Source organism: Cetorhinus maximus, unplaced genomic scaffold, assembly GCF_964194155.1.
Source record: "Cetorhinus maximus unplaced genomic scaffold, sCetMax3.hap1.1 HAP1_SCAFFOLD_2479, whole genome shotgun sequence".
Classification (NCBI taxonomy): Eukaryota; Metazoa; Chordata; class Chondrichthyes; order Lamniformes; family Cetorhinidae; genus Cetorhinus; species Cetorhinus maximus.
The window spans coordinates 1-23,135 of NW_027598417.1; the positions used below are offsets into that span (position 1 = coordinate 1).

At 58.9% G+C, this 23,135-nt stretch overlaps 1 protein-coding gene across 1 annotated transcript; it reads left to right on the forward strand.

Annotated features, from left to right (window-relative positions):
• Window positions 1-312: 312 nt before the first annotated feature.
• On the forward strand, window positions 313-12,032 carry LOC144677364 (uncharacterized; the record flags this gene model as incomplete). The annotated part of the gene is made up of 3 exons (XM_078537502.1): window positions 313-495; window positions 8,166-8,249; window positions 9,267-12,032. Coding segments are annotated over 3 exons (3,024 nt in total), but the record flags the coding sequence as incomplete, so codon positions are not given.
• Window positions 12,033-23,135: the final 11,103 nt, after the last annotated feature.

Here is a 23,135-nt window from a genome sequence, read left to right on the forward strand (position 1 = left end):
GGGAACTGTCCCATTTCCCACTCCGACATCTCAGCGGCCAGACAGGTTTGGTTCCTGGAACCCCCCCGCCCTCCAAGATGCCGTCTGGTTATATTCGGCACGCGGCAGCAAACGGAGACTGGACCCTGCGACAGGTTTCTCCTGATTTGTTTAAGAAGTGGGTTATATCTCCAGCAGGATGCAGCCGGCGTGGTGTTGTAGGAGCGGGGTGGGAAGGTGGGGCGGCGCGGCGGTACCTTGTCGACACGTGTCTTCTTCCACCCCCTGTAACAACTTTCTCACCCCCCCCCCACCACCCAACCCCGTACCCAGGCACTCTGCAGGGCCGAGGACGAGGAGGACATCCAGGCGGCCTCGCAGGCCAAGGCCGAGCAGGTGGCCGAACTGGCCGAGTTCAACGAGAACATCCCGCTCGACGGGGAGGACAGCTCGACCCGGGAGGAGGAGGAGGAGCTGTCCAAGGCCGAGCAGGAAATCGCTGCCCTGGTCGAGCAGGTAACGGGGGCAACGTGGGAATCTCTCTGTGCGCAGGCGCGCGCGGCTGCAACCTTTACTCCCCAATCCCTTGCACGCGCGTGTGTGTGTACGCGCATCCCCCCCTCCACCTCACTCTCCACCCAAATCGTTCCCTCCCCCACCCCCCACTCCCCAAAACAGACCTTTGTCAGATTCTACCCGATGGGAATCGACCCTTTGGTGTCAAGCCGGCGTTTGACCTCGGGTGTCCCCTCCCCCCTCTTCTCGATGGCTGGTTTGGTCACCGAGTGTGTTTCCCACTTCCACCTGAGTATGCAAATCCCGGACGATCCCCTCCCCCCCCCCTCCTCGGGTTAGAGTGCCCCAGCTTCTCAACTAATAAGCGGTGCCCTTCATCACCGCCTCCCATCCGTGGCTTTGAAGCCGGCCTGGGAAATGGGGTGGACGCTCTTGAACGCCTCGTTCAAACGATTCCTCCCGACGCGTGCCTGAACGACCTGGACCTTGGATTTGCCGGGCGCGATCTTGTCCGCGTTAGGAACGGTCGGGAGGATAGTGTGGAACTGCAGGCGGACGGGGACAGGTTGGGGTGGGAATGGGCGGATGGAGTTTAATGCGGACGAGGGGGAATTGGTAGGGACAACGCTATGAGGCAGTTCTGAAAAGGGGGTGGGTGCGGGTCTGAGGGGTCCTGGGTGTGTACGCGCGTAAACCATCGAAGGTGACGGGGACAGGCTGAGAGAGAACGGTTAATCGAGCGCACAGGTTTTACGGGGGGCGCAGAGTACAAAAGCAAAATGTTGCCAACGTTGAAAATCCTAAATAAAAACCAAGTGTTGGAAATACTCAGCAGGCCTGGCAGTACCTGTGGAGAGAGGGGGGCAGAGTTTCTCACATCCCTGTCCTCGGTCTGCTCCAGTGAACTGAACGCACCCTTGAAGAACAGCCACCTCATCTTCCGATTTTAGGCACTTGACAGCCTCTTGGACTCAGCCTTGAGTTCAACAACTTCAGAGCACGAGCTCTGTCCTCCATTTGGATTCTCTCCCCACTGCCCCCCACCCCGAGTGCCAGTCTGTATCTTATTTTCATGTGCTTGCCTTTCATTATTCTGCCATTAACACGCGCTCTGAACCGATGCTTCGTTTCTTGATGGCAACCTTAACCCCTCCCCTTTCCCCTCTGTCTCTTGTTTCGTGACATCATTGTCACTTAAGCTCTCCCGCCCTCTGCCCCACCCCAGACCCTTCCCTTTTGCCCCGACGAGCCCTATTTGACTTGAATCCTTCACAAAAGTTGCAATGGGCCTTATTAGAACGCTGGGTGGCCCTCAGCTGGAGTACTGCGTCCAGTTCTGGGCGCTGCACTTCGGAAAGGACGTGAGGGCTTTAGACAGGAGTGCGGGAAAGGTTCACGAGAACGGTTCCAGGGACGAGGAACTTCAGCTCTGTGGATAGGTCGGAGAAGTTGGGACTGTTCTCCTCGGGGAAGAGAAGGTCGAGAGGAGATTTGATCGAGGTGTTCAAAATCGTGAGGGGGGAGTTGGGGCAGAGTGGATCGGGAGAAACTGTTCCCATTGCGGGAAAGATGGAGAAGCAGAGGGACACAGATTGAAGGCGATGGAGACACAAGGAGAAACTTTTTCACACAGCGAGGGGTTAGGATCTGGAACACGCTGCCTGAGATTGTGGGGGAGGGAGGGTCAATCAAGGGGTTAGGATCTGGAACACGCTGCCTGAGAGTGTGGGGGAGGGAGGGTCAATCGAGGGTTAGGATCTGGGACGCGCTGCCTGAGAGTGTGGGGGAGGGAGGGTCAATCGAGGGGTTAGGATCTGGAACACGCTGCCTGAGAGTGTGGGGGAGGGAGGGTCAATCGAGGGGTTAGGATCTGGAACACGCTGCCTGAGAGTGTGGGGGAGGGAGGGTCAATCGAGGGGGTTAGGATCTGGAACGCGCTGCCTGAGAGTGTGGGGGAGGGAGGGTCAATCGAGGGGTTAGGATCTGGGACGCGCTGCCTGAGAGTGTGGGGGAGGGAGGGTCAATCGAGGGGTTAGGATCTGGAACGCGCTGCCTGAGAGTGTGGGGGAGGGGAGGGTCAATCGAGGGTTAGGGTCTGGAACGCGCGGCCTGAGAGTGTGGGGGAGGGAGGGTCAATCGAGTGTTAGGGTCTGGAATGTGCTACCTGAGAGTGTGGGGGAGGGAGGGTCAACCGAGGGGTTCGAGAGGGAATGGGATTGTTATCGGGAAAGGAAGGATGTGCAGGGTTCATGGGGAGAAAGCGGTGGAGGGAGGACTAGGTATGTTGTACCTTCAGAGGGCCAGCACGGCCACAAATGGCCTGAATGGCCTATTATGCTGTAACCAACCTGTGATTGTCCCCCTCTCTCTGCCCCCTCCCCTAAATGCATCTTTCTATTCCTTTCTCTCCCCCCCCCCGCCCCCACTCCCACTGTGTTTATCCTGCTTTCCCTTTAAATACATTAATACCACTCACCTCATCCACTCCCCTGCGATAGGGCCTTCCACATTTCCCCCCACCCCCCCCACAGTCTCTGGGTAAAGCGGTTCCCACCTGAATCCCCCGCGTGGATTTATCAGTGACTCTCTCCACCCTGAATCCCCCGCGTGGATTTATCAGTGACTCTCTCCCCCCTGAATCCCCCGCGTGGATTTATCAGTGACTCTCTCTCCCCTGAATCCCCCACGTGGATTTATCAGTGACTCTCTCTCCCCTGAATCCCCCCGCGTGGATTTATCAGTGACTCTCTCTCCCCTGAATCCCCCGCGTGGATTTATCAGTGACTCTCTCTCTCCCCTGAATCCCCCGCGTGGATTTATCAGTGACTCTCTCCACCCTGAATCCCCTGCGTGGATTTATCAGTGATTCTCTCTCTCCCCTGAATCCCCCGCGTGGATTTATCAGTGACTCTCTCCACCCTGAATCCCCTGCGTGGATTTATCAGTGACTCTCTCTCCCCTGAAGCCCCCGCGTGGATTTATCAGTGACTCTCTCTCCCCTGAATCCCGCGCGTGGATTTATCAGTGACTCTCTCCCCCCTGAATCCCCTGCATGGATTTATCAGTGACTCTCTCTCTCCCCCTGAATCCCCCGTGTGGATTTATCAGTGACTCTCTCTCCCCTGAAGCCCCCGCGTGGATTTATCAGTGACTCTCTCTCTCCCCCTGAATCCCCCGTGTGGATTTATCAGTGACTCTCTCTCTCCCCTGAATCCCCCGTGTGGATTTATCAGTGACTCTCTCTCCCCTGAATCCCCCGTGTGGATTTATCAGTGACTCTCTCTCCCCTGAATCCCCCGTGTGGATTTATCAGTGACTCTCTCCCCCCTGAATCCCCCGTGTGGATTTATCAGTGACTCTCTCTCTCCCCTGAATCCCCCGCGTGGATTTATCAGTGACTCTCTCCACCCTGAATCCCCCGCGTGGATTTATCAGTGACTCTCTCTCCCCCCTGAATCCCCCGCGTGGATTTATCAGTGACTCTCTCTCCCCTGAATCCCCCGCGTGGATTTATCAGTGACTCTCTCTCCCCTGAATCCCCCGCGTGGATTTATCAGTGACTCTCTCTCCCCTGAATCCCCCGCGTGGATTTATCAGTGACTCTCTCTCCCCTGAATCCCCCGCGTGGATTTATCAGTGACTCTCTCCCCCTGAATCCCCCGTGTGGATTTATCAGTGACTCTCTCTCCCCCCTGAATCCCCTGCGTGGATTTATCAGTGACTCTCTCTCCCCCTGAATCCCCCGCGTGGATTTATCAGTGACTCTCTCTCCCCCTGAATCCCCCGCGTGGATTTATCAGTGACTCTCTCTCCCCCTGAATCCCCCGCGTGGATTTATCAGTGACTCTCTCTCCCCTGAATCCCCCGCGTGGATTTATCAGTGACTCTCTCCCCCCTGAATCCCCCGCGTGTATTTATCAGTGACTCTCTCTCCCCTGAATCCCCCGTGTGGATTTATCAGTGACTCTCTCTCCCCTGAATCCCCCGCGTGGATTTATCAGTGACTCTCTCCCCCCTGAATCCCCCGCGTGGATTTATCAGTGACTCTCTCACCCCTGAATCCCCCACGTGGATTTATCAGTGACTCTCTCTCCCCCTGAATCCCCCGCGTGGATTTATCAGTGACTCTCTCTCCCCTGAATCCCCCGCGTGGATTTATCAGTGACTCTCTCTCCCCTGAATCCCCCGCGTGTATTTATCAGTGACTCTCTCTCCCCCTGAATCCCCCGCGTGGATTTATCAGTGACTCTCTCTCCCCTGAATCCCCCGCGTGGATTTATCAGTGACTCTCTCTCCCCTGAATCCCCCGCATGGATTTATCAGTGACTCTCTCTCCCCTGAATCCCCCGCGTGGATTTATCAGTGACTCTCTCTCCCCTGAAGCCCCCGCGTGTATTTATCAGTGACTCTCTCTCTCCCCTGAATCCCCCGCGTGGAATAATCAGTGACTCTCTCCACCCTGAATCCCCTGCGTGGATTTATCAGTGACTCTCTCTCCCCTGAATCCCCCGCGTGGATTTATCAGTGACTCTCTCTCTCCCCTGAAGCCCCCGCGTGGAATAATCAGTGACTCTCTCTCCCCCTGAATCCCCTGCGTGGAATAATCAGTGACTCTCTCTCCCCCTGAATCCCCTGCGTGGATTTATCAGTGACTCTCTCTCTCCCCTGAATCCCCCGTGTGGATTTATCAGTGACTCTCTCTCTCCCCTGAATCCCCCGCGTGGATTTATCAGTGACTCTCTCTCCCCCTGAATCCCCCGCGTGGATTTATCAGTGACTCTCTCTCCCCCTGAATCCCCCGCGTGGATTTATCAGTGACTCTCTCTCCCCCTGAATCCCCCGCGTGGATTTATCAGTGACTCTCTCCCCCTGAATCCCCCGCGTGGATTTATCAGTGACTCTCTCTCCCCTGAATCCCCCGCGTGGAATAATCAGTGACTCTCTCTCCCCTGAATCCCCCGCGTGGAATAATCAGTGACTCTCTCTCCCCTGAATCCCCCGCGTGGATTTATCAGTGACTCTCTCTCCCCCTGAATCCCCTGCGTGGATTTATCAGTGACTCTCTCTCCCCCCTGAATCCCCCGCGTGGATTTATCAGTGACTCTCTCTCCCCTGAATCCCCCGCGTGGATTTATCAGTGACTCTCTCTCCCCCCTGAATCCCCCGTGTGGATTTATCAGTGACTCTCTCTCTCCCCTGAATCCCCCGTGTGGATTTATCAATGACTCTCTCTCCCCCCTGAATCCCCCGTGTGGATTTATCAGTGACTCTCTCTCCCCCCTGAATCCCCCGCGTGGATTTATCAGTGACTCTCTCTCCCCCCTGAATCCCCCGTGTGGATTTATCAGTGACTCTCTCTCTCCCCTGAATCCCCCGCATGGATTTATCAGTGACTCTCTCTCTCCCCTGAATCCCCCGCATGGATTTATCAGTGACTCTCTCCCCCCTGAATCCCCCGCATGGATTTATCAGTGACTCTCTCTCTCCCCTGAATCCCCCGTGTGGATTTATCAGTGACTCTCTCTCTCCCCTGAATCCCCCGCGTGGATTTATCAGTGACTCTCTCTCCCCTGAATCCCCCGTGTGGATTTATCAGTGACTCTCTCTCTCCCCTGAATCCCCCGCGTGGATTTATCAGTGACTCTCTCTCCCCCCTGAATCCCCTGCGTGGATTTATCAGTGATTCTCTCTCTCCCCTGAATCCCCCGTGTGGATTTATCAGTGACTCTCTCTCTCCCCTGAAGCCCCCGCGTGTATTTATCAGTGACTCTCTCTCTCCCCTGAATCCCCCGCGTGTATTTATCAGTGACTCTCTCTCTCCCCTGAATCCCCTGCATGGATTTATCAGTGATTCTCTCTCTCCCCTGAATCTCCCGCGTGTATTTATCAGTGACCCTCTCTCCCCCCTGAATCCCCTGCGTGGATTTATCAGTGACTCTCTCTCCCCTGAATCCCCCTGCGTGGATTTATCAGTGACTCTCTCTCTCCCCTGAATCCCCCGCGTGGATTTATCAGTGACTCTCTCTCCCCTGAATCTCCCGCGTGGATTTATCAGTGACTCTCTCTCCCCCTGAATCCCCCGCGTGGATTTATCAGTGACTCTCTCTCTCCCCTGAATCCCCCGTGTGGATTTATCAGTGACTCTCTCTCCCCCTGAATCCCCCGCGTGGATTTATCAGTGACTCTCTCTCTCCCCTGAATCCCCCGCGTGGATTTATCAGTGACTCTCTCTCCCCTGAATCTCCCGCGTGGATTTATCAGTGACTCTCTCTCCCCCTGAATCCCCCGCGTGGATTTATCAGTGACTCTCTCTCTCCCCTGAATCCCCCCGCGTGGATTTATCAGTGACTCTCTCTCTCCCCTGAATCCCCCGCGTGGATTTATCAGTGACTCTCTCTCCCCTGAATCTCCCGCGTGGATTTATCAGTGACTCTCTCTCCCCTGAATCCCCCGCGTGGATTTATCAGTGACTCTCTCTCCCCCCTGAATCCCCCGCGTGGATTTATCAGTGACTATCTCCCTGGTATCCGCTTGGAACAGCATGACTGATAGTGAAACATCTCCCCATGTCGGACTTCGCTGATAACTGGGCGCTGGGGCAGTTTAAGGCTCTTTGCCTCCCTATGCTGTATTACCGCCCATTGGCGATCAGGTTCCCCCTCCCTCCCTCCCTTCCCGGGGCTGTTTGCTCTCGGTCGCCCAGTTTTACACGCACCCCCAGAGAGAAAACAGCAGCCGGTTGGCGAGCTGCAAGTTCTCGCTGATCGTAAACCGGGTGTCCAGGGGAGTGGTCGGGGGATGTGTAAGCAGCTTTTACCCCCGAACAGCGCCTGTAAAGCATGATCAATGTCGCGTGGCTGCTCTTGTTGTGGGAGCTTGCTGTGCGCAGGTTGGCTGCTGGGCTCCTTACACACTGGCAGCTTTTTAAAAATAGGATGTGGGCATCGCTGGCTAGGCCAGCATTTATCGCCCATCCCTAATTGCCCTTGTTTAGGGGGCATTGGCGTGGGTGTCTGGAGTCACATGTAGGCCAGGCCGGGTAAGGACAGCAGATGCCCTGTTTCTAACGACCGTCGGCGATGGTTTCGTGGTCGTCGTCAGACTTTTAGCTCCAGATTTTCATTGAATTTCAATTCCGCCATCGGCCACAGTGGGATTCGGACCCGGGTCCCCAGAGCAATACCCTGGGCCTCTGGATTACCAGTCCAGTGACTAATGCCCCTGAAGTGACTGCGCTTCAGGAGTTCCTCACTGACTGTGTAGCGCGGTGAGAACGTCTCAAGCTGGTGGGAGGCGCAAGAGGAATGCAAGTTTGCTCTTCCTCCACACGAGCGCGCTCCCTTTCTCTCTCCCCTCTCCCGCTCCCTCTCCCTCTCCCGCTCCCTCTCCCGCTCCCTCTCCCGCTCCCTCTCCCTCTCCCGCTCCCGCTCCCGCTCCCTCTCCCTCTCCCTCTCCCGCTCCCGCTCCCTCTCCCTCTCCCCCTCCCTCTCCCCCTCCCTCTCCCCCTCCCTCTCCCCCTCCCTCTCCCCCTCCCTCTCCCCCTCCCTCTCCCTCTCCCGCTCCCTCTCCCGCTCCCGCTCCCTCTCCCGCTCCCACTCCCCCTCCCCCTCACGCACGTACTTTCTCCTGTGGGCTCTGTTTCAGTGATGTGTTCCCTCTTTGTCTTGCAGCTAACTCCGATTGAACGCTACGCCATGAACTACCTGGAGGCTTCCCTCGAGGCTGTCAGCAAAGAGGAGCTGAAGCAGGCAGAGGTACCAGACTTGCCCTGCGGATTTTCAGTGTCCCCCGCCGCCCCCCCCAACCCCCAACTCCGATCTCTGCCGCTGGCAGCCTTGTCTCAGGCCGGTGTGGCGTGCCAGCTGGGATGGTCAGCCCCGCGTTTCCAGGGGGGGGAATGGGGGGTGTGCGCAGGGGGGGGCAGCGTGTGGGACTCCGGCGTCGATGTTGACTTGGCCGAGTCTGCCTGTGCTTTCCTTTGTTTGTTTGCATGTCACTCCCACGTGCGGCCTCCTCTGTGCCCTGATGGTGCCCCCTGAGGCCGTATCCAGAGAAAGCCTGGCCTTCCCAGGCCTGTTGGAAGTTGGGCTTCCGTAACTTCTGTGCGATCGCACTTTAAATAATATTTCACCTGCCCTAAAACGCTCTTTTTTTTCTCCCCCCTCCCCTCATTCTTTCCTGAGATGCGGGTGTCATTGACGAGACCCCGGCATTTGTCGCCCGTCCCTCATTGCCCCCTTGAACCGAGCGGCTCGTCGGGGCCATTTCGGGGGGGTGGGGGCGGGGGGGGGGGTTAAAGAGCCGACCACCAGGCCGCGGGGGCCTGGAGTCGCACACGGGCCCCAGACCAGGGTAAGGGCGGCAGGTTTCCTTCCTCCCCCCACCCCCCCCCGCGCGCCCCCCCACCGAGGACGTTGGTGAACCAGATGGGGTTTTTTACCGAAACTCTCTATCACCGTAACGGATTTTTATGGAATTGGCTTCAAGTTCCACCAGCTGCCGTGGTGGGATTTGAACGAGGCTGGGGCAGGGGTGGTGGCCCCTCGGGATTACTCGCCAAATGAAATTACCACCGCTGCAATTTCCCCCACTCCCCCTTCCCCCGCTGCCCCCAGGTCGGGTCGGAGGTCGTGCAGGGCCGTGTAGTGGTGGGATGTGCTTCATTTGGTGGTGTTGTGTGTCCTGTCGTGCGCTGAGACGCCAGGCACAGCGGCATGAGGCCCTCCATGAATACTGAGCGTGTTTTCTGCCTGTTTTTCCCCCCCCTACAGGAGCAGGTGGAGGCAGCTCGGAAGGACCTGGACCAGGCCAAGGACGAGGTGTGGAAGTGGACGGAGGATGACGAGCGGAGGCTGAACGAGGAGCTGCACATCAGGCGACAGAAGAAAGCCCGACCCCCGGCCAAGCCCCAGGGCGAGCGGCCCAGCACCCGGATGAGCGAGCGGCTGCGGGGGGCGCGGCTGAGCGCCCGGGAGACGGAGAAGCCGGCGGTGGCGGCGGCGGCGGCAACGGGCGGAGCCCTCGAGGTCCCGGCGACAACGCCGCCCCCGCCCCTGCCGCCTCAGCCCCTCACCCCCAAGGAGGCGCCCGGCCAGCTCTTGCGCTACGAGGCAGCTCCCTCGCGGGACCTGCAGATCCACATCAGCACTGAGCTCCCCGATGAGCTCTTCGAGGACGAGCCCCCGGCGCCCCCCGGCGAGCTGCCCGCCCAGCCCCAGGGCGACGGCGCCGACCACGACGACCACCGCGTGATGGAGACGGAGCCCGAGCCCCCGCCAACGCCCCCCCCTCCATCGCCGCCGCCGCCAGAGGCCGAGGGACTGGAGCCCCGCCCGCCGGAGCCGGTGGCAAACGGGGGCGAAGGAGCCCTCGACGAGACCCCCCTGACGCCCCAAGTCACGCCGCCCGGAGGCACCGACGAGCCCTGTCCCCCGGTCGGCAAGCCGGAGCCGGGAGAGGCCGCGGGAGGAGCGTGCGGTGCGCCCGAGGCTGGCAGCCTCCCCGCGGGGAGCGAGACCCTGCGACCCCCCGAGGCTGACGGACTGTCCCCCAACGGCCTGGACTCGGCCGGCTCGGAAGCTGGACGGGTGGAGGTGGAGGAGGAACCCGCCCCGCGGGAAGTGGCCTCCGCAGAGACGGGCGGCGAGAGGCCGGAGGAGGAGGCCGCCCCGAGGGCATCGGATGCCGCGGAGACCGGAGAGGAGAGGCCGGAGGAGGCAGTGACTGACCCGGGCGACCGGCTGGAGGAGGAGGAGCGGGACGATCCCGGCGCTGCTGCGAGTCCGGCGGCAGGGGAGCTGGAGGGAGCTGGTGAGCTGGTAACGCCAGGAGCACCGGAGGCTGTCGACGCCGGCGTTTCGTCCCGGAGCCCGGACTCCGGTGAAGCCATCGCGGCGGGGTCGGGGGTCGGAGCGGACTCCGGCGAGGAGGAGGGAGACACGACTACTTCTTCTTTGCCGCCGGGTGCCGGGAACCGAGAGCCGCCTTCGCCGAGTGGATCCGCCGGCCAACTGGCGCCCGGAACGGAGGAGCCGGCGGAGAGCGCCGAGGCCCCGCCCGAGACGGTCGAACGCGCCGATCGGCCGCCGTCGCCGTGCGTGGATGAAACTGCTCACCACGAGCCGGCGTCGCCCCCGGCAAGGAGGAGGCCGGAGCAGAAGCGGCCGGCGCCCGACCAGGAGCCCGCATCCCCGGCCCCCGAACCCCAGCTGGCCGGCGGCGGCAGCGGCAGGGAGAAGAAACGGCGGAGGACGGCCGACCAGGACCTGCTCTGCGAGCAGGACGGGGCAGCCGGCGACCCCCAGATGACGGCCACGGTGCTGCGCAAGGTTCCGGGCCGCATCAACGTCATTGTGGAGCGGCGGCAGCCTGCCAAGCGGGCCAGGCGGCCGGCCACGCCGGGAAGGGAAGCCGGCAAGACCGGCGAGCGTCAGGGCCCGGCGTCCCCCCCTTCTCCGTTACCGCCACCGCCCCCTGCGGCTGCTCCGCCGCCGCTTAACAGCCGGCAGGGCCCGAGGCGGCGGGAGGCTGCGGCAGCGAGCGAGTCCGATCCCGAGCCCAGCGCGGAGAGATCCACTGAGGGCCAGCAGCCCCTGGCCAAGAGGCCACGGCCGGCGGAACCCTCCAGCCGGAGCCCGGAGACGAGCGGCGATGGGCCGGCGCCTCGGCCTCAGGACCGGGCCAGGAGGAGGCCGCGGTCCCCCCGGCCGGTCAGCAGCAGCAGCGGCGGCAGCTCCCCCTCCCCGCCCGGGGAGGAGCGGAGGCCGGAGCCGGTGGCCGGCGAGTCCCCGGCCTCACGGGGGGTCCCGGTCCCCAGGTCCACGCGGCAGAGGCCCGGCGACCTGGTGCCGCCCCTGGAGCGCCGGCGGTACAAACCCCGGGGCCTGAGGGCCGTCCCCAGCTCGCCGGCTGTGCCGGAGGAGCCGGCCAGACGGCGGAGGGGCCGGCCGGGCGGGGTGGACGAGACGCCCGGCGCTCGGGACGCGGCCTCTCCCTCGCCCTCGCCCTCCTCCTCCTCCTCCTCCTCCCCCTCGCCTCCGGCCACCCCAGACCGCGTGCTCCGCAGCCTGACCGCGGCGGCCGCCATCGCCGCCACCAGCCCAGCCGCCAACACCCGCTCCTCGCAGGGGGGCTCGCCCGCTCCCCCTCCCCCGCCCCCCGCCGTCAAAAGGAAAGGTCGGCCCCCCTCCTCGGCTCGCTCCCCTCCTCCCCCTCCCCCCCCACCCCCTCCTCCCCCTCCCACGGCCCCCACCCGCGGCCGGCCCCCCAAAGTCAAGAGGGTGGCCCCCCTCCCTTCCCCCTCCACCTCCCCGTCTCCCGGCCCCGCCAGGAGAGGCCGACCCCCCAACCCCCAGCCCAAGAGGGGTCGCCCCCCCAAACCCCGGTCCCCGGGAGGAGGGGGGCAGCAGCAGCAGCCGAGACGCCCCAGGGGGAGACCCCCAGCCACCCCCCCAAAGAGGAGAGGCCGGCCGCCCTCGTCCGCCGCCGGCCTCGGCTCCCAGAGGGGGGGCCGAAAACAGCAGACCTGAGCGGGCGGCGCTGGGACGGGCAGGGGCAGCGGTGAAGGCAGCAGCCGGTCGGTGGGGAATCGTGGCTGACGCTCGTGTGCAATAAGGGAGCAGGGGGGTGGGGGAGCGGTGTCGAGGCCAGGGCCCAGGGCCCAGGTTAACCCCCCCCCCACACACACAACAGGACCAAGGAGGAGGGTCACAGGCTTGGGGAGGGTCGGGGAGGGTGGGGTGGGTACTGGGTTCGTGTCCCTTCGCCCTCTGCCCAGGTTTGTCCCCCTATCGCCGTCACCCGTCTGTGCGCTTGCCTCTCACCCGGCATTCCTTCAACTCGATGTTCCACCGCGCAGCCATCTCTCTGTCTCTGTCTCTCTCTCTCTATCTCTCTCTCTCTGTCTCTGTCTCTCTCTCTCTATCTCTATCTGTCTCTATCTCTATCTCTCTCTATCTCTGTCTGTCTCCATCTCTCTCCATCTCTCTCTCTCTCCATCTCTCTCTATCTCCATCTCTCTCTATCTCCATCTCTCTCTATCTCCATCTCTCTCTATCTCCATCTCTCTCTATCTCCATCTCTCTCTATCTCCATCTCTCTCTATCTCCATCTCTCTCTATCTCCATCTCTCTCTATCTCCATCTCTCTCTATCTCCATCTCTCTCTATCTCACATCTCCATCTCTCTCCATCTCCATCTCTCTCCATCTCCATCTCTCTCTATCTCCATCTCTCTCTATCTCCATCTCTCTCTATCTCCATCTCTCTCTATCTCCATCTCTCTCTATCTCCATCTCTCTCTATCTCTATCTCCATCTCTCTCTATCTCCATCTCTCTCTATCTCTATCTCCATCTCTCTCTATCTCTATCTCCATCTCTCTCTATCTCCATCTCTCTCTCTGTCCCTCCCACCATCTCTCTCTCTGTCCCTCCCACCATCTCTCTCTCTGTCCCTCCCTCCATCTCTCTCTCTGTCCCTCCCTCCATCTCTCTCTCTGTCCCTCCCTCTCTCTCTCTCTGTCCCTCCCCTCTCTCTCTGTCCCTCCCCCTCTCTCTCTCTCTGTCCCTCCCTCTCTCTCTCTCTCTGTCCCTCCCTCTCTCTCTCTCTGTCCCTCCCTCTCTCTCTCTCTGTCCCTCCCTCTCTCTCTCTGTCCCTCCCTCTCTCTCTCTGTCCCTCCCTCTCTCTCTCTCTGTCCCTCCCTCTCTCTCTCTCTGTCCCTCCCTCTCTCTCTCTCTGTCCCTCCCCCTCTCTCTCTCTGTCCCTCCCCCTCTCTCTCTCTCTGTCCCTCCCTCTCTCTCTCTCTCTCTGTCCCTCGCTCCCTCTCTCTCTCTGTCCCTCTCTCTCTCTCTCTCTCTCTGTCCCTCCCTCTCTCTCTCTCTCTGTCCCTCCCTCTCTCTCTCTGTCTGCCTCATTCTCTCTCTCTGTCTCTCTTTCTCTCTCTCTGTCTCTCACTCTCTCTCTCTCTCTCACTCTGTCACTCTGTTTGTCTCACCTCCCTTCTCTCTCTCCCCCCCCAGGTGTAACTGCTGATCTGTCCTTGCCGTCACCCCCCCTCCCACAAGGACCCAGCGATGGGGCTCTGCAGGACCCCCTTGTTCCTGAGGTCAGGCATCGGCCTTCTGGCCTGCAACCCCAGCCCACCCCCTCTCCTCAGCTACCTTGCCTTTACGCCCCAGACTGTGGGTGGAAACTGGGCCCCACGTCACACGAGTATTTTAAACCCATCAACTCCCCACCCCCACACATTGTATCAATGCAGGTTCTGTTCTCCCGCCTGGAGTTTGCTGTGTGTGCATCTTTGTGTCTTTCTCTTACCTCCAGCTCCCTCTCCTGTCTCCCGCTTGTCGAGGGGCTGCTTTGGCTATTTAACCAGACGCTTTTGAAAAATTAAACTGTGGACCTAAATCATTGAGTGAGTTTTGTGATGTCGGTCGCCTTTTACCTGTGGGTGACTCTCCCATTAACTCTGTCCTTTGTCACACTGTTTGTATCTCTTTCGTTCTGTCTCTCGCTCATTCTCTCGTGTTCTCTCTGTCTCGCTCGCTCGTTCTCTCTCGCTCGCTCGTTCTCTCTCTGTCTCGCTCGCTCGTTCTCTCTCTGTCTCGCTCGCTCGTTCTCTCTCTGTCTCGCTCGCTCGTTCTCTCTCTGTCTCGCTCGCTCGTTCTCTCTCGCTCGCTCGTTCTCTCTCTGTCTCGCTCGCTCGTTCTCTCTCTGTCTCGCTCGCTCGTTCTCTCCGGCTCGCTCGCTCGCTCGTTCTCTCCGGCTCGCTCGCTCGTTCTCTCTCTCTCCGGCTGTCTCGCTCGTTTTCTCTCTCTCTCTCCGGCTGTCTCGCTCGTTTTCTCTCTCTCTCCGGCTGTCTCGCTCGTTTTCTCTCTCTCTCCGGCTGTCTCGCTCGTTTTCTCTCTCTCTCTCTCCGGCTGGCTCGCTCGTTTTCTCTCTCTCTCCGGCTGGCTCGTTCGTTTTCTCTCTCTCTCCGGCTGGCTCCCTCGTTTTCTCTCTCTCTCCGGCTGGCTCCCTCGTTTTCTCTCTCTCTCCGGCTGTCTCGCTCGTTTTTCTCTCTCTCTCCGGCTGTCTCGCTCGTTTTCTCTCTCTCTCTCCGGCTGTCTCGCTCGTTTTCTCTCTCTCTCTCCGGCTGTCTCGCTCGTTTTCTCTCTCTCTCTCCGGCTGTCTCGCTCGTTTTCTCTCTCTCTCTCCGGCTGTCTCGCTCGTTTTCTCTCTCTCTCTCCGGCTGTCTCGCTCGTTTTCTCTCTCTCTCTCCGGCTGTCTCGCTCGTTTTCTCTCTCTCTCTCCGGCTGTCTCGCTCGTTTTCTCTCTCTCTTCCGGCTGTCTCGCTCGTTTTCTCTCTCTCTCTCCGGCTGTCTCGCTCGTTTTCTCTCTCTCTCTCCGGCTGTCTCGCTCGTTTTCTCTCTCTCTCTCTTTGGCTGTCTCGCTCGTTTTCTCTCTCTCTCTCTTTGGCTGTCTCGCTCGTTCTCTCTCCCTCTCTCTTTGGCTGTCTCGCTCGTTCTCTCTCCCTCTCCGGCTCGCTCGCTCGTTCTCTCTCTCTCCGGATAATCTGCTTCCTCCTCGCCCACCCATCTCCCCCGAATTTAATCTCCATGTCCGGTTCTCCTCCTCACGACCCGCATGATCTGCCGACCCTCGACTGGGTGCCCTGAATGTTTCTCACTGTGAAGGCCCATTTCTTACCCCCCCCCACCCCCAAAAAGCCATCGCACCTCCCTCATCCCCCAAAGGATGCCCCACTCTTCCTCCCCCACCCACCCCCCGAGGAGCGTGGGACCTGGATCGGGGGGGAGCGGCTGTGGTTAGTGCCTCTCTCTCCCCCACCCTGTCCCCACTTCTCTGCGGCTGCTTTGTATCCCCTGCCCCGCCCCACCCCAGCTCCCCGAACCTCTCCCTTGGGGTTACTGAGGCCTGACCTGGGGGAGCACCTCACGCATGGGGCCGTGGGTGAGGGGTTGGGGGCTGCGTAGATCACCCAGCAGGACAGGAGATTGAGGCCTCGCTGCCTCCTCCTGGCAGCCGTGGACGGGCTTTTCACACCCGCTCCTCCCTCGCGGAGCCTGTGACCGGCTGGGCTGCATTTGGAATCAGTTCTGTTTCCTGATTGGCTGGGGGTGGGGGGAGTGCGTTTCACTTTGGGGAGCAGGGTGGGGGCATTGGTTCGAACCTGAGGCCCGGGAGGTCGATGCTGCCCTGCGTTGGTGCGGGGAGGGGGGAGGTGTTGGCGGGCGGAGAGCTATTGCGGCCTGGGCGGGTTTAGCAGGCGAGGTGACCGATGAAACCCCATCCCCCGGCCGCCTGGCTCCCCCATCCCTCCCCCCACCCCCCACCCCTCTCTTTTATTCCCTGCCGGCCTAGTCAGTCCAGGCACACACACACCCCCCCTCCCCCAGTCCCACCCTGTACCCCCCCCTCCGCCATCTCGCCCAGTGAGGCGGACTCGATTCGAGGCCTGAGCTCGGGCCTGACGTTCGAGCCAGTGCGACGGGATGGGGTGGACCGGGAGGGGGAGAGGGAGAGGGGTGTCGAACACGGGGGTGTGGGTGGTGTGTGTGTGTGTGTGTGGCCTGCCCGCGCCTACAAGACAAGGCGTGTACTCACTACGTGTGCGAGCGCCCGCCCACCCACCCACCCACCCGACCGGCGCACAAGCTGAACCTTAAACAACTGCTCACCTTCCCGCGAGTGATTTATAAATTATGTGACCAAATATTGATGAGTGTATGTTGCTGCCTGTGCTCTCGCCCGACGAGGGGAATGCGCAGGGGCCCTTTTCTGCTCCGAACCAGATGCTTGGCATACGTCAGAGTTGTAGAGGTTGTGGACTATTATAATTTTGTTGCTTACGGGCAGAAGGAGCAGGGACGAGAGAGAGAGAGAGAGAGGTTGGAGGGGGGGTGCGTGCGTGAAGGGTGGAGGGGGCCATGCTATTCCCGGCTCTGTCCGCCTCCCTCTCTCTCTCTCTCTTTCTCTCTGCTTCAGAAACTAGCTGTTTTAATTATGTAATTATCGGAAAATGAGAATCTTCGATTTGTGCTCCTTTGTACAGCGGTTTTTCTTTTGGAGGGGTGGGTTATTGTGTTCCCTTTAAACCCTACCCCCCTCCTTCCTTCCTCCCTCTCCCCCGCCCCCACCCACCACCCCCCAAAACCCCAGCCCCCCCTCTCCCCTTACCCTTGTATTATATATATGTATCTTTTGAATCAAATCTATGCAAAGATTATTTTGTATGGAAAGTAAGAAAGTGTCCACATGTGTGACAGGGGAAATTAAAAAAAAAAAGATATTGAACAAAAAAAAATAAATCTCTTTGTTTCAGCTGTTTTATTCCGGTCGCTCGCCCGCCAGCGACACACGTTTTAAACGTCGCCGGAGTGGGTCTTAGAAGTAATATAGAACGTGGTCAGGAAATGCTGTTGCTGCTGCACACAATGGAGGAGAAACGTCCGGTTTAACTTTGTCCAGGTTTATTTCGGGGTTAGACACAGAGTAAATCTCCCTCTGCACTGTCCCCATCGAACACTCCCAGGACAGGTACAGCACGGGGTTAGATACAGAGTAAAACTCCCTCTACACCTTCCCCTTCAAACACTCCCAGGACAGGTACAGCACGGGGTTAGATACAGAGTAAAGCTCCCTCTACACTGTCCCCATCAAACATTCCCAGGACAGGTACAGCACGGGGTTAGATACAGAGTAAATCTCCCTCTATACTGTCCCCATCGAACACTCCCAGGACAGGTACAGCACGGGGATAGATACAGAGTAAAGCTCCCTCTACACTGTCCTCATCAAACACTCCCAGGACAGGTACAGCACGGGGTTAGATACAGAGTAAATCTCCCTCTACACTGTCCTCATCAAACACTCCCAGGACAGGTACAGCACGGGGTTAGATACAGAGTAAATCTCCCTCTACACTGTCCCCATCGAACACTCCCAGGACAGGTACAGCACGGGGTTAGATACAGAGTAAATCTCCCTCTACACTGTCCCCATCGAACACTCCCAGGACAGGTACAGCACGGGGTTAGTTACAGAGTAAAGCTCCCTCTACACTGTCCCCATCAAACACTCCCAGGACAGGTACAGCACGGGGTTAGATACAGAGTAAATCTCCCTTTATACTGTCCCCATCGAACACTCCCAGGACAGGTACAGCACGGGGTTAGATACAGAGTAAATCTCCCTCTACACTGTCCCCATTGAACACTCCCAGGACAGGTACAGCACGGAGTTAGATACAGAGTAAAGCTCCCTCTACACTGTCCCCATCAAACACTCCCAGGACAGGTACAGCACGGGGTTAGATAGAGTAAAGCTCCCTCCACCTCTTACAGCAGCAGAATTCGGAAATGCTGCCCATGGATTCCACGTGCACCCCTGCAGTTGAGCGGCGAAAAAGTGAGTGAAGACAACTGAAGTATCGGCCGTGAACTGCAGAGAGAGACACGTGCGCCTATGGGTCGTTATGGCTGTATGTGGGGGGAGGGGGTGGGTCTGTTTTTTCGCGTGGGATGATGATGTTTAAGAGCTGTGAGCGGAGTGCTAACTCGAAGGCTGAGTCGTGAGGCATTCATAAAGGAAGCGACTGGAGGAACGTGGGGTGGGGGTAAGAGCCCTTCCCCGCCCCCCCCAAAGGGCTGAATGAACCTGCAGGTTGGAATTGCCTCTTTGTCTGGCTATGGGGGGCGGGGGGGTTTTGCCCTTTCAAACGTCAAACTTCAGCTTTTCTTCAGTCAGGATGTTAAATCTGCCACTTTGGTTGCTTGAACGCCTGAAAACCAGGGAGAACGGAGCACAAACCCACAGAGCTCCACATCCTTTTGAGCAGCAAGAAACTCTGGTCCACTAAAATCCCTTTGCGCGTGTATAATGGAGGTCTTCCTTTCACGGGATGTGGGCGTCGCTGGCTGGGCCCAGCATTTACTACCCATCCCTAATTGTCCCTTGAGAAGGTGGTGGGTGAGCTGGCTTGTGGACCCGCTGCAGTCCCCGTGTGGTGTAGGTACACCCACAGCGCTGTTACGGAGGGAGTTCAAGGATTTGGGCCCAGCCCCAGTGAAGGAACGGCCGATATATTCCCAAGTCGGGATGGTGAGGGGCTCAGAGGGGAACTTCCAGGTGGTGGTGTTCCCCATGTGTCTGCTGCCCTTGTCCTTCTAGATGGTAGAGGTCATGGGTTTGGGCAGCGCTATCGAAGGAGCCTTGGTGAGTTGCTGCAGTGCATCTTGTAGGTGGTACACACACTGCTGCTACTGTGCATCAGTGATGGAGGGTGTGAATGTTTGTGGATGGGGTGCCGATCAAGTGGGGCTGCTTTGTCCTGGATGGTGTCGAGCTTCTCGGGTGTTGTATGAGCTGCACTCATCCAGGCAAGTGGGGAATATTCCATCACACTCCTGCCTTGTGCTTTGTAGATGGTGGACAGGCTTTGGGGAGTCAGGAGGTGAGTTACTCGAGTCCGGTTTCTGGTCAATAGTAACCCCCCAGGATGTTGATAGTGGGGGATTCAGTGATGGTAATGCCATTGAAAGTCACGGGGCGATGGTTGAATTCTCTCTTGTTGGAGATGGTCATTGCCTGACACTTGTGTGTGGTGTGAATGTTACTTGCCACTTGTCAGCCCAAGCCTGGATATTGTCCAGGTCTTGCTGCATTTGGACATGGACTGCTTCAGTATCTGAGGAGTTGCGAATGGTGCTGAACATTGTACAATCATCAGTGAACATCCCCACTTCTGACCTTATGATGGAAGGAAGGTCATCGATGAAGCAGCTGAAGAGAGTCGGGCCGAGGACACGTGCTTTTGACAAATCTGAAATAAACCTGTTTGCCCGTTGCTTGTCGTGTATTGAACCTGTGTGTACGTGTGGGCTGGATGGTCAGCATCACTCTAGCTCCTGAATAAAAGGGACTGTGGCAGATAGGAGGTTGGGTGAGTGGGGGGCTGTTTTTCTCGAATAGATGCAGGAAGATTGGTTGTGGAGTTCCCCAGGAGTCGGTGTTGGGGCCCTGCGCTGTTCCTGATCCACGTTTATAACCTCAACCATGGCGTGCAGGGCACCATTTTGAAAGCTGCAGATGACACGACCCTGGTCAGTGGCATCAGCTGTGAGGAGGAGGAGGGTGTTGAGTTTAGAGAGGACATGGGGCAGTAGAACCCCAGAAAAGTGGCAGATGAATTTTAACAAAGTCGTTCCATTTGGTAGGGAGAAAACAGAGAATAGAAAAAAACGGGTACACTTCCAAAGTTTGGAGAGTGGTGGGTGTGCAAGAGCAGAGGGACCTGCATGTAAGTGTTCATAAATCATTGAAGGTGGCAGGGGACTGGTTGAGAGTAGTATCCTTGGCTTTATTAATACGGGCATAGCGCATAAGACACCAGTTCAGCCTCAGCTGGAGTGTTGTGTCCAGTTCTGGGCTCCGCACTTTAGGAAGGAGTTGGAGAGAGTGCGGGAGAGGTTCACGGGAATGGTTCCAGGGATGAGGGACTTCAGTTCCATGGATAGATTGGAGAAGAGATGGTCCAGAGGAGATTTGATCGAGGTGTTCAAAACCACAAGGGGTCTGGGACCAAGTGGAGCAGGAGAAACTGTTCCCATTGGGGGAAGGATGGAGAAACAGAGGGACACAGATTGAAGGCGATGGGTAAAAGGAGCGACGGAGACACGAGGAGAAACTTTTTCACGCAGCGAGGGATTAGGATCTGGAACGCGCTGCCTGAGAGTGTGGCAGAGGGAGGGTCAATCGGGTTAGGATCTGGAACGCGCTGCCTGAGAGTGTGGGGGAGGGAGGGTCAATCGAGGGGTTAGGATCTGGAACGCGCTGCCTGAGAGTGTGGGGGAGGGAGGGTCAATCGAGAGGTTAGGATCTGAAACGCGCTGCCTGAGAGTGTGGGGGAGGGAGGGTCAATCGAGGGGTTAGGATCTGGAACGCGCTGCCTGAGAGTGTGGGGGAGGGAGGGTCAGTCGAGGGGTTAGGATCTGGAACGCGCTACCTGAGAGGGTGGTGGGGGGGAGGGTCAATTGAGGGGTTGGGATTTGGAAGGCGCTGCCTGAGAGTGTGGGGGAGGGAGGGTCAATCGAGAGGTTAGGGTCCGGAACGCGCTGCCTGAGAGTGTGGGGGAGGGAGGGTCAATCGAGGGGTTAGGGTCCGGAACGCGCTGACTGAGAGTGTGGGGGAGGGAGGGTCAATCGAGGGGTTAGGACCTGGAACGCGCTGCCTGAGAGTGTGGGGGAGGGAGGGTCAATCGAGGGGTCAGGGTCCGGAACGCGCTGCCTGAGAGTGTGGGGGAGGGAGGGTCAATCGAGGGGTCAGGGTCCGGAACGCGCTGCCTGAGAGTGTGGGGGAGGGAGGGTCAATCGAGGGGTTAGGATCTGGAACGCGCTGCCTGAGAGTGTGGGGGAGGGAGGGTCAGTCGAGGGGTTGGGATTTGGAACGCGCTGCCTGAGAGTGTGGGGGAGGGAGGGTCAATCGAGGGGTTAGGAGGTGGGAGAAATCGCTGGAGGCAGCAGCCACTCAGCTGGCGGGGGGGTGGGGGGGGGAGAGAGACGGTGGAGGGGGTGACAGGAGAGAGGGGAGACGGTGGGTGGGCATGGGGAGAGGGTGTGGGCGGGCAAGGCGGTTAGCGCAGTGGCTGAGGCTGAACCGAGAGGGGGCAGCAGGAGGTCAAGCCCAGGGTGGTATTTGGAGGGGAGACGAGAGCCCATTTTGGAGGGTGAGTTGGGCTTGTCAGAGGGGACGAGGAGAGGAGAGCAGGAACAACGATTGATCAGGCTTTGCGATGTCTTGCCCGGCCCCAATACGACCATCCTGATGTGGGTTATAGGGAGGGGCGTGAAGCCGAGACCTGTTCACTCTGTGTGTGTGTGTGAGCGACAGAGACTGTGTGTGTGTGAGCGATAGAGAAGCGCTCAGTTGGGCTGCCGCCAATTCTGAAAGTCATGGTCTGGTGTTATGCAGCCTTGTTTTGAGGAGCTGACAAGAGGGGATGGTGGCGGCTGGAAGAATGGGCTAACTGAAGAGGAGGGTTGAGAGCAGCTGGGGCTGGGGCTGGGTGGTTGGGGCTGGGGGGTTGGGGCTGGGTGGTTGGGGCTGGGGGGTTGGGGCTGGGGGGTTGGGGCTGGGGCTGGGTGGGCACCAGGGGAACATTCCCAACCACTGGTTCAAAATCTCCACAGGGCCCTCACCGGGCAGCTCCAGCCCAACAACTCCGCCCCACCCTCTCGCTGGCTGCCTCCGATCCCGGCCCCTCCAGCATCCCCCCAAGCCTTCGGCAGCCTGGCCGCTGAAACCCCGGAACACCACCTCGACCGCCCCCATCCTCCCTCCCCTCAGCCCCCCGCACGAACCTCCTCGCCAGTCGCTCCTTCAGACCGACATCTTGTGACAGAGCTTGAGGTCCCCCTGTTCCCTCCCATCACCTCCTGAGACCTGGTCTTCATTGATACTTGTCCATTGAGAGGGTCCCTGAACGCTTCCGTAGCTAATGTCCGTGAAGCAGGTGTAAAAGGGTCAATTGTGGACGGGAGTTCCACACTTCGACCACCCCTTTGTGTATCAAAGAGTCTCGCTTCTGAATTTCTGGCTCTGAATTTGGACGCTGCTCCCTAGTCCTAGACTCCCCCAAACCAGCAGAAGCCATTTCTCTCTCTCTCTCTCCACCCTACCTTAATATCTTAAACGTGGATCCAATCACGGCCTTAAATACCAGGGAACACACCCCTGGTATGTGTTTAATCTGCTCGTAATTGAGCCCTGGGAGCGCAGGTCTCGTTCTGGTAAACCAGCGCTGCACTCCCTCCGCGCTCAGTACATCCTCCCTGAGGGCTGGGGTCTGGATCTGCTCCCGGTAACTCCGGGTGTGGTCCACCCGGGGCTTTGGAGAGCGGAAGCGAGGCTTCTCCCGCCCCTCGTATTCCCGTCCTTGTGAAAGGCGAGTGAAGCGTTGGCCGTACCGATTGTTATCGGTACCTGCTCGTGTCATTTTAATCGTCTGTTGGCCTGGGCTCCCCACGCCCCTCAACCCCCTTCCCAATCTCCCTGGGCCTCCGCCCCCTCTGAGCTTCCCACCGTTTCCCAAGCCCCCTGTTCAATCCTTTTATCGGGCCCGATGCGGATGACTTCGCACTCGCCCAGGGTGAAATCCGTTTGCCGCCCTTTGGCCCGTTCGCTTTATCTTATCCGTTTCTCCGAGCGATTTTGTGCTTCCGTCCCCACCCCTTAGGATGCCACCTGTCTCTGTGTCGGTGGCAAACGTGGATTGGTGTCTTTCTATCCCCAACATCCAAGTAGTTTGTGAGCACGGTGAATCATTCAGGCCCCGACGCACACCCTTACGGGACACCCCGAGTCACGTTCTGCCCGATGGGAGTATCTGTCCATTGTCCCGACTCTCCGTCACCAGTCTCTCAGCCAGCCTTCAGACTAGACCAATAATTTCCCTGCAATTCCACGGGTTTCAACTTGAGCGAACAAGTCTGTCATGTGGCACTTCAACAAATGTCTTCTGGAAGTTCACCGAACCCACAGACCTTCCCTTCACCAGTAATTCAGTCAGCCTATCGTTACTGAGATACTCGGGTAGTGCTCCCAACAATAGCCGGGTGGTGGACAGCAGTAAGCAGGAGGCAAG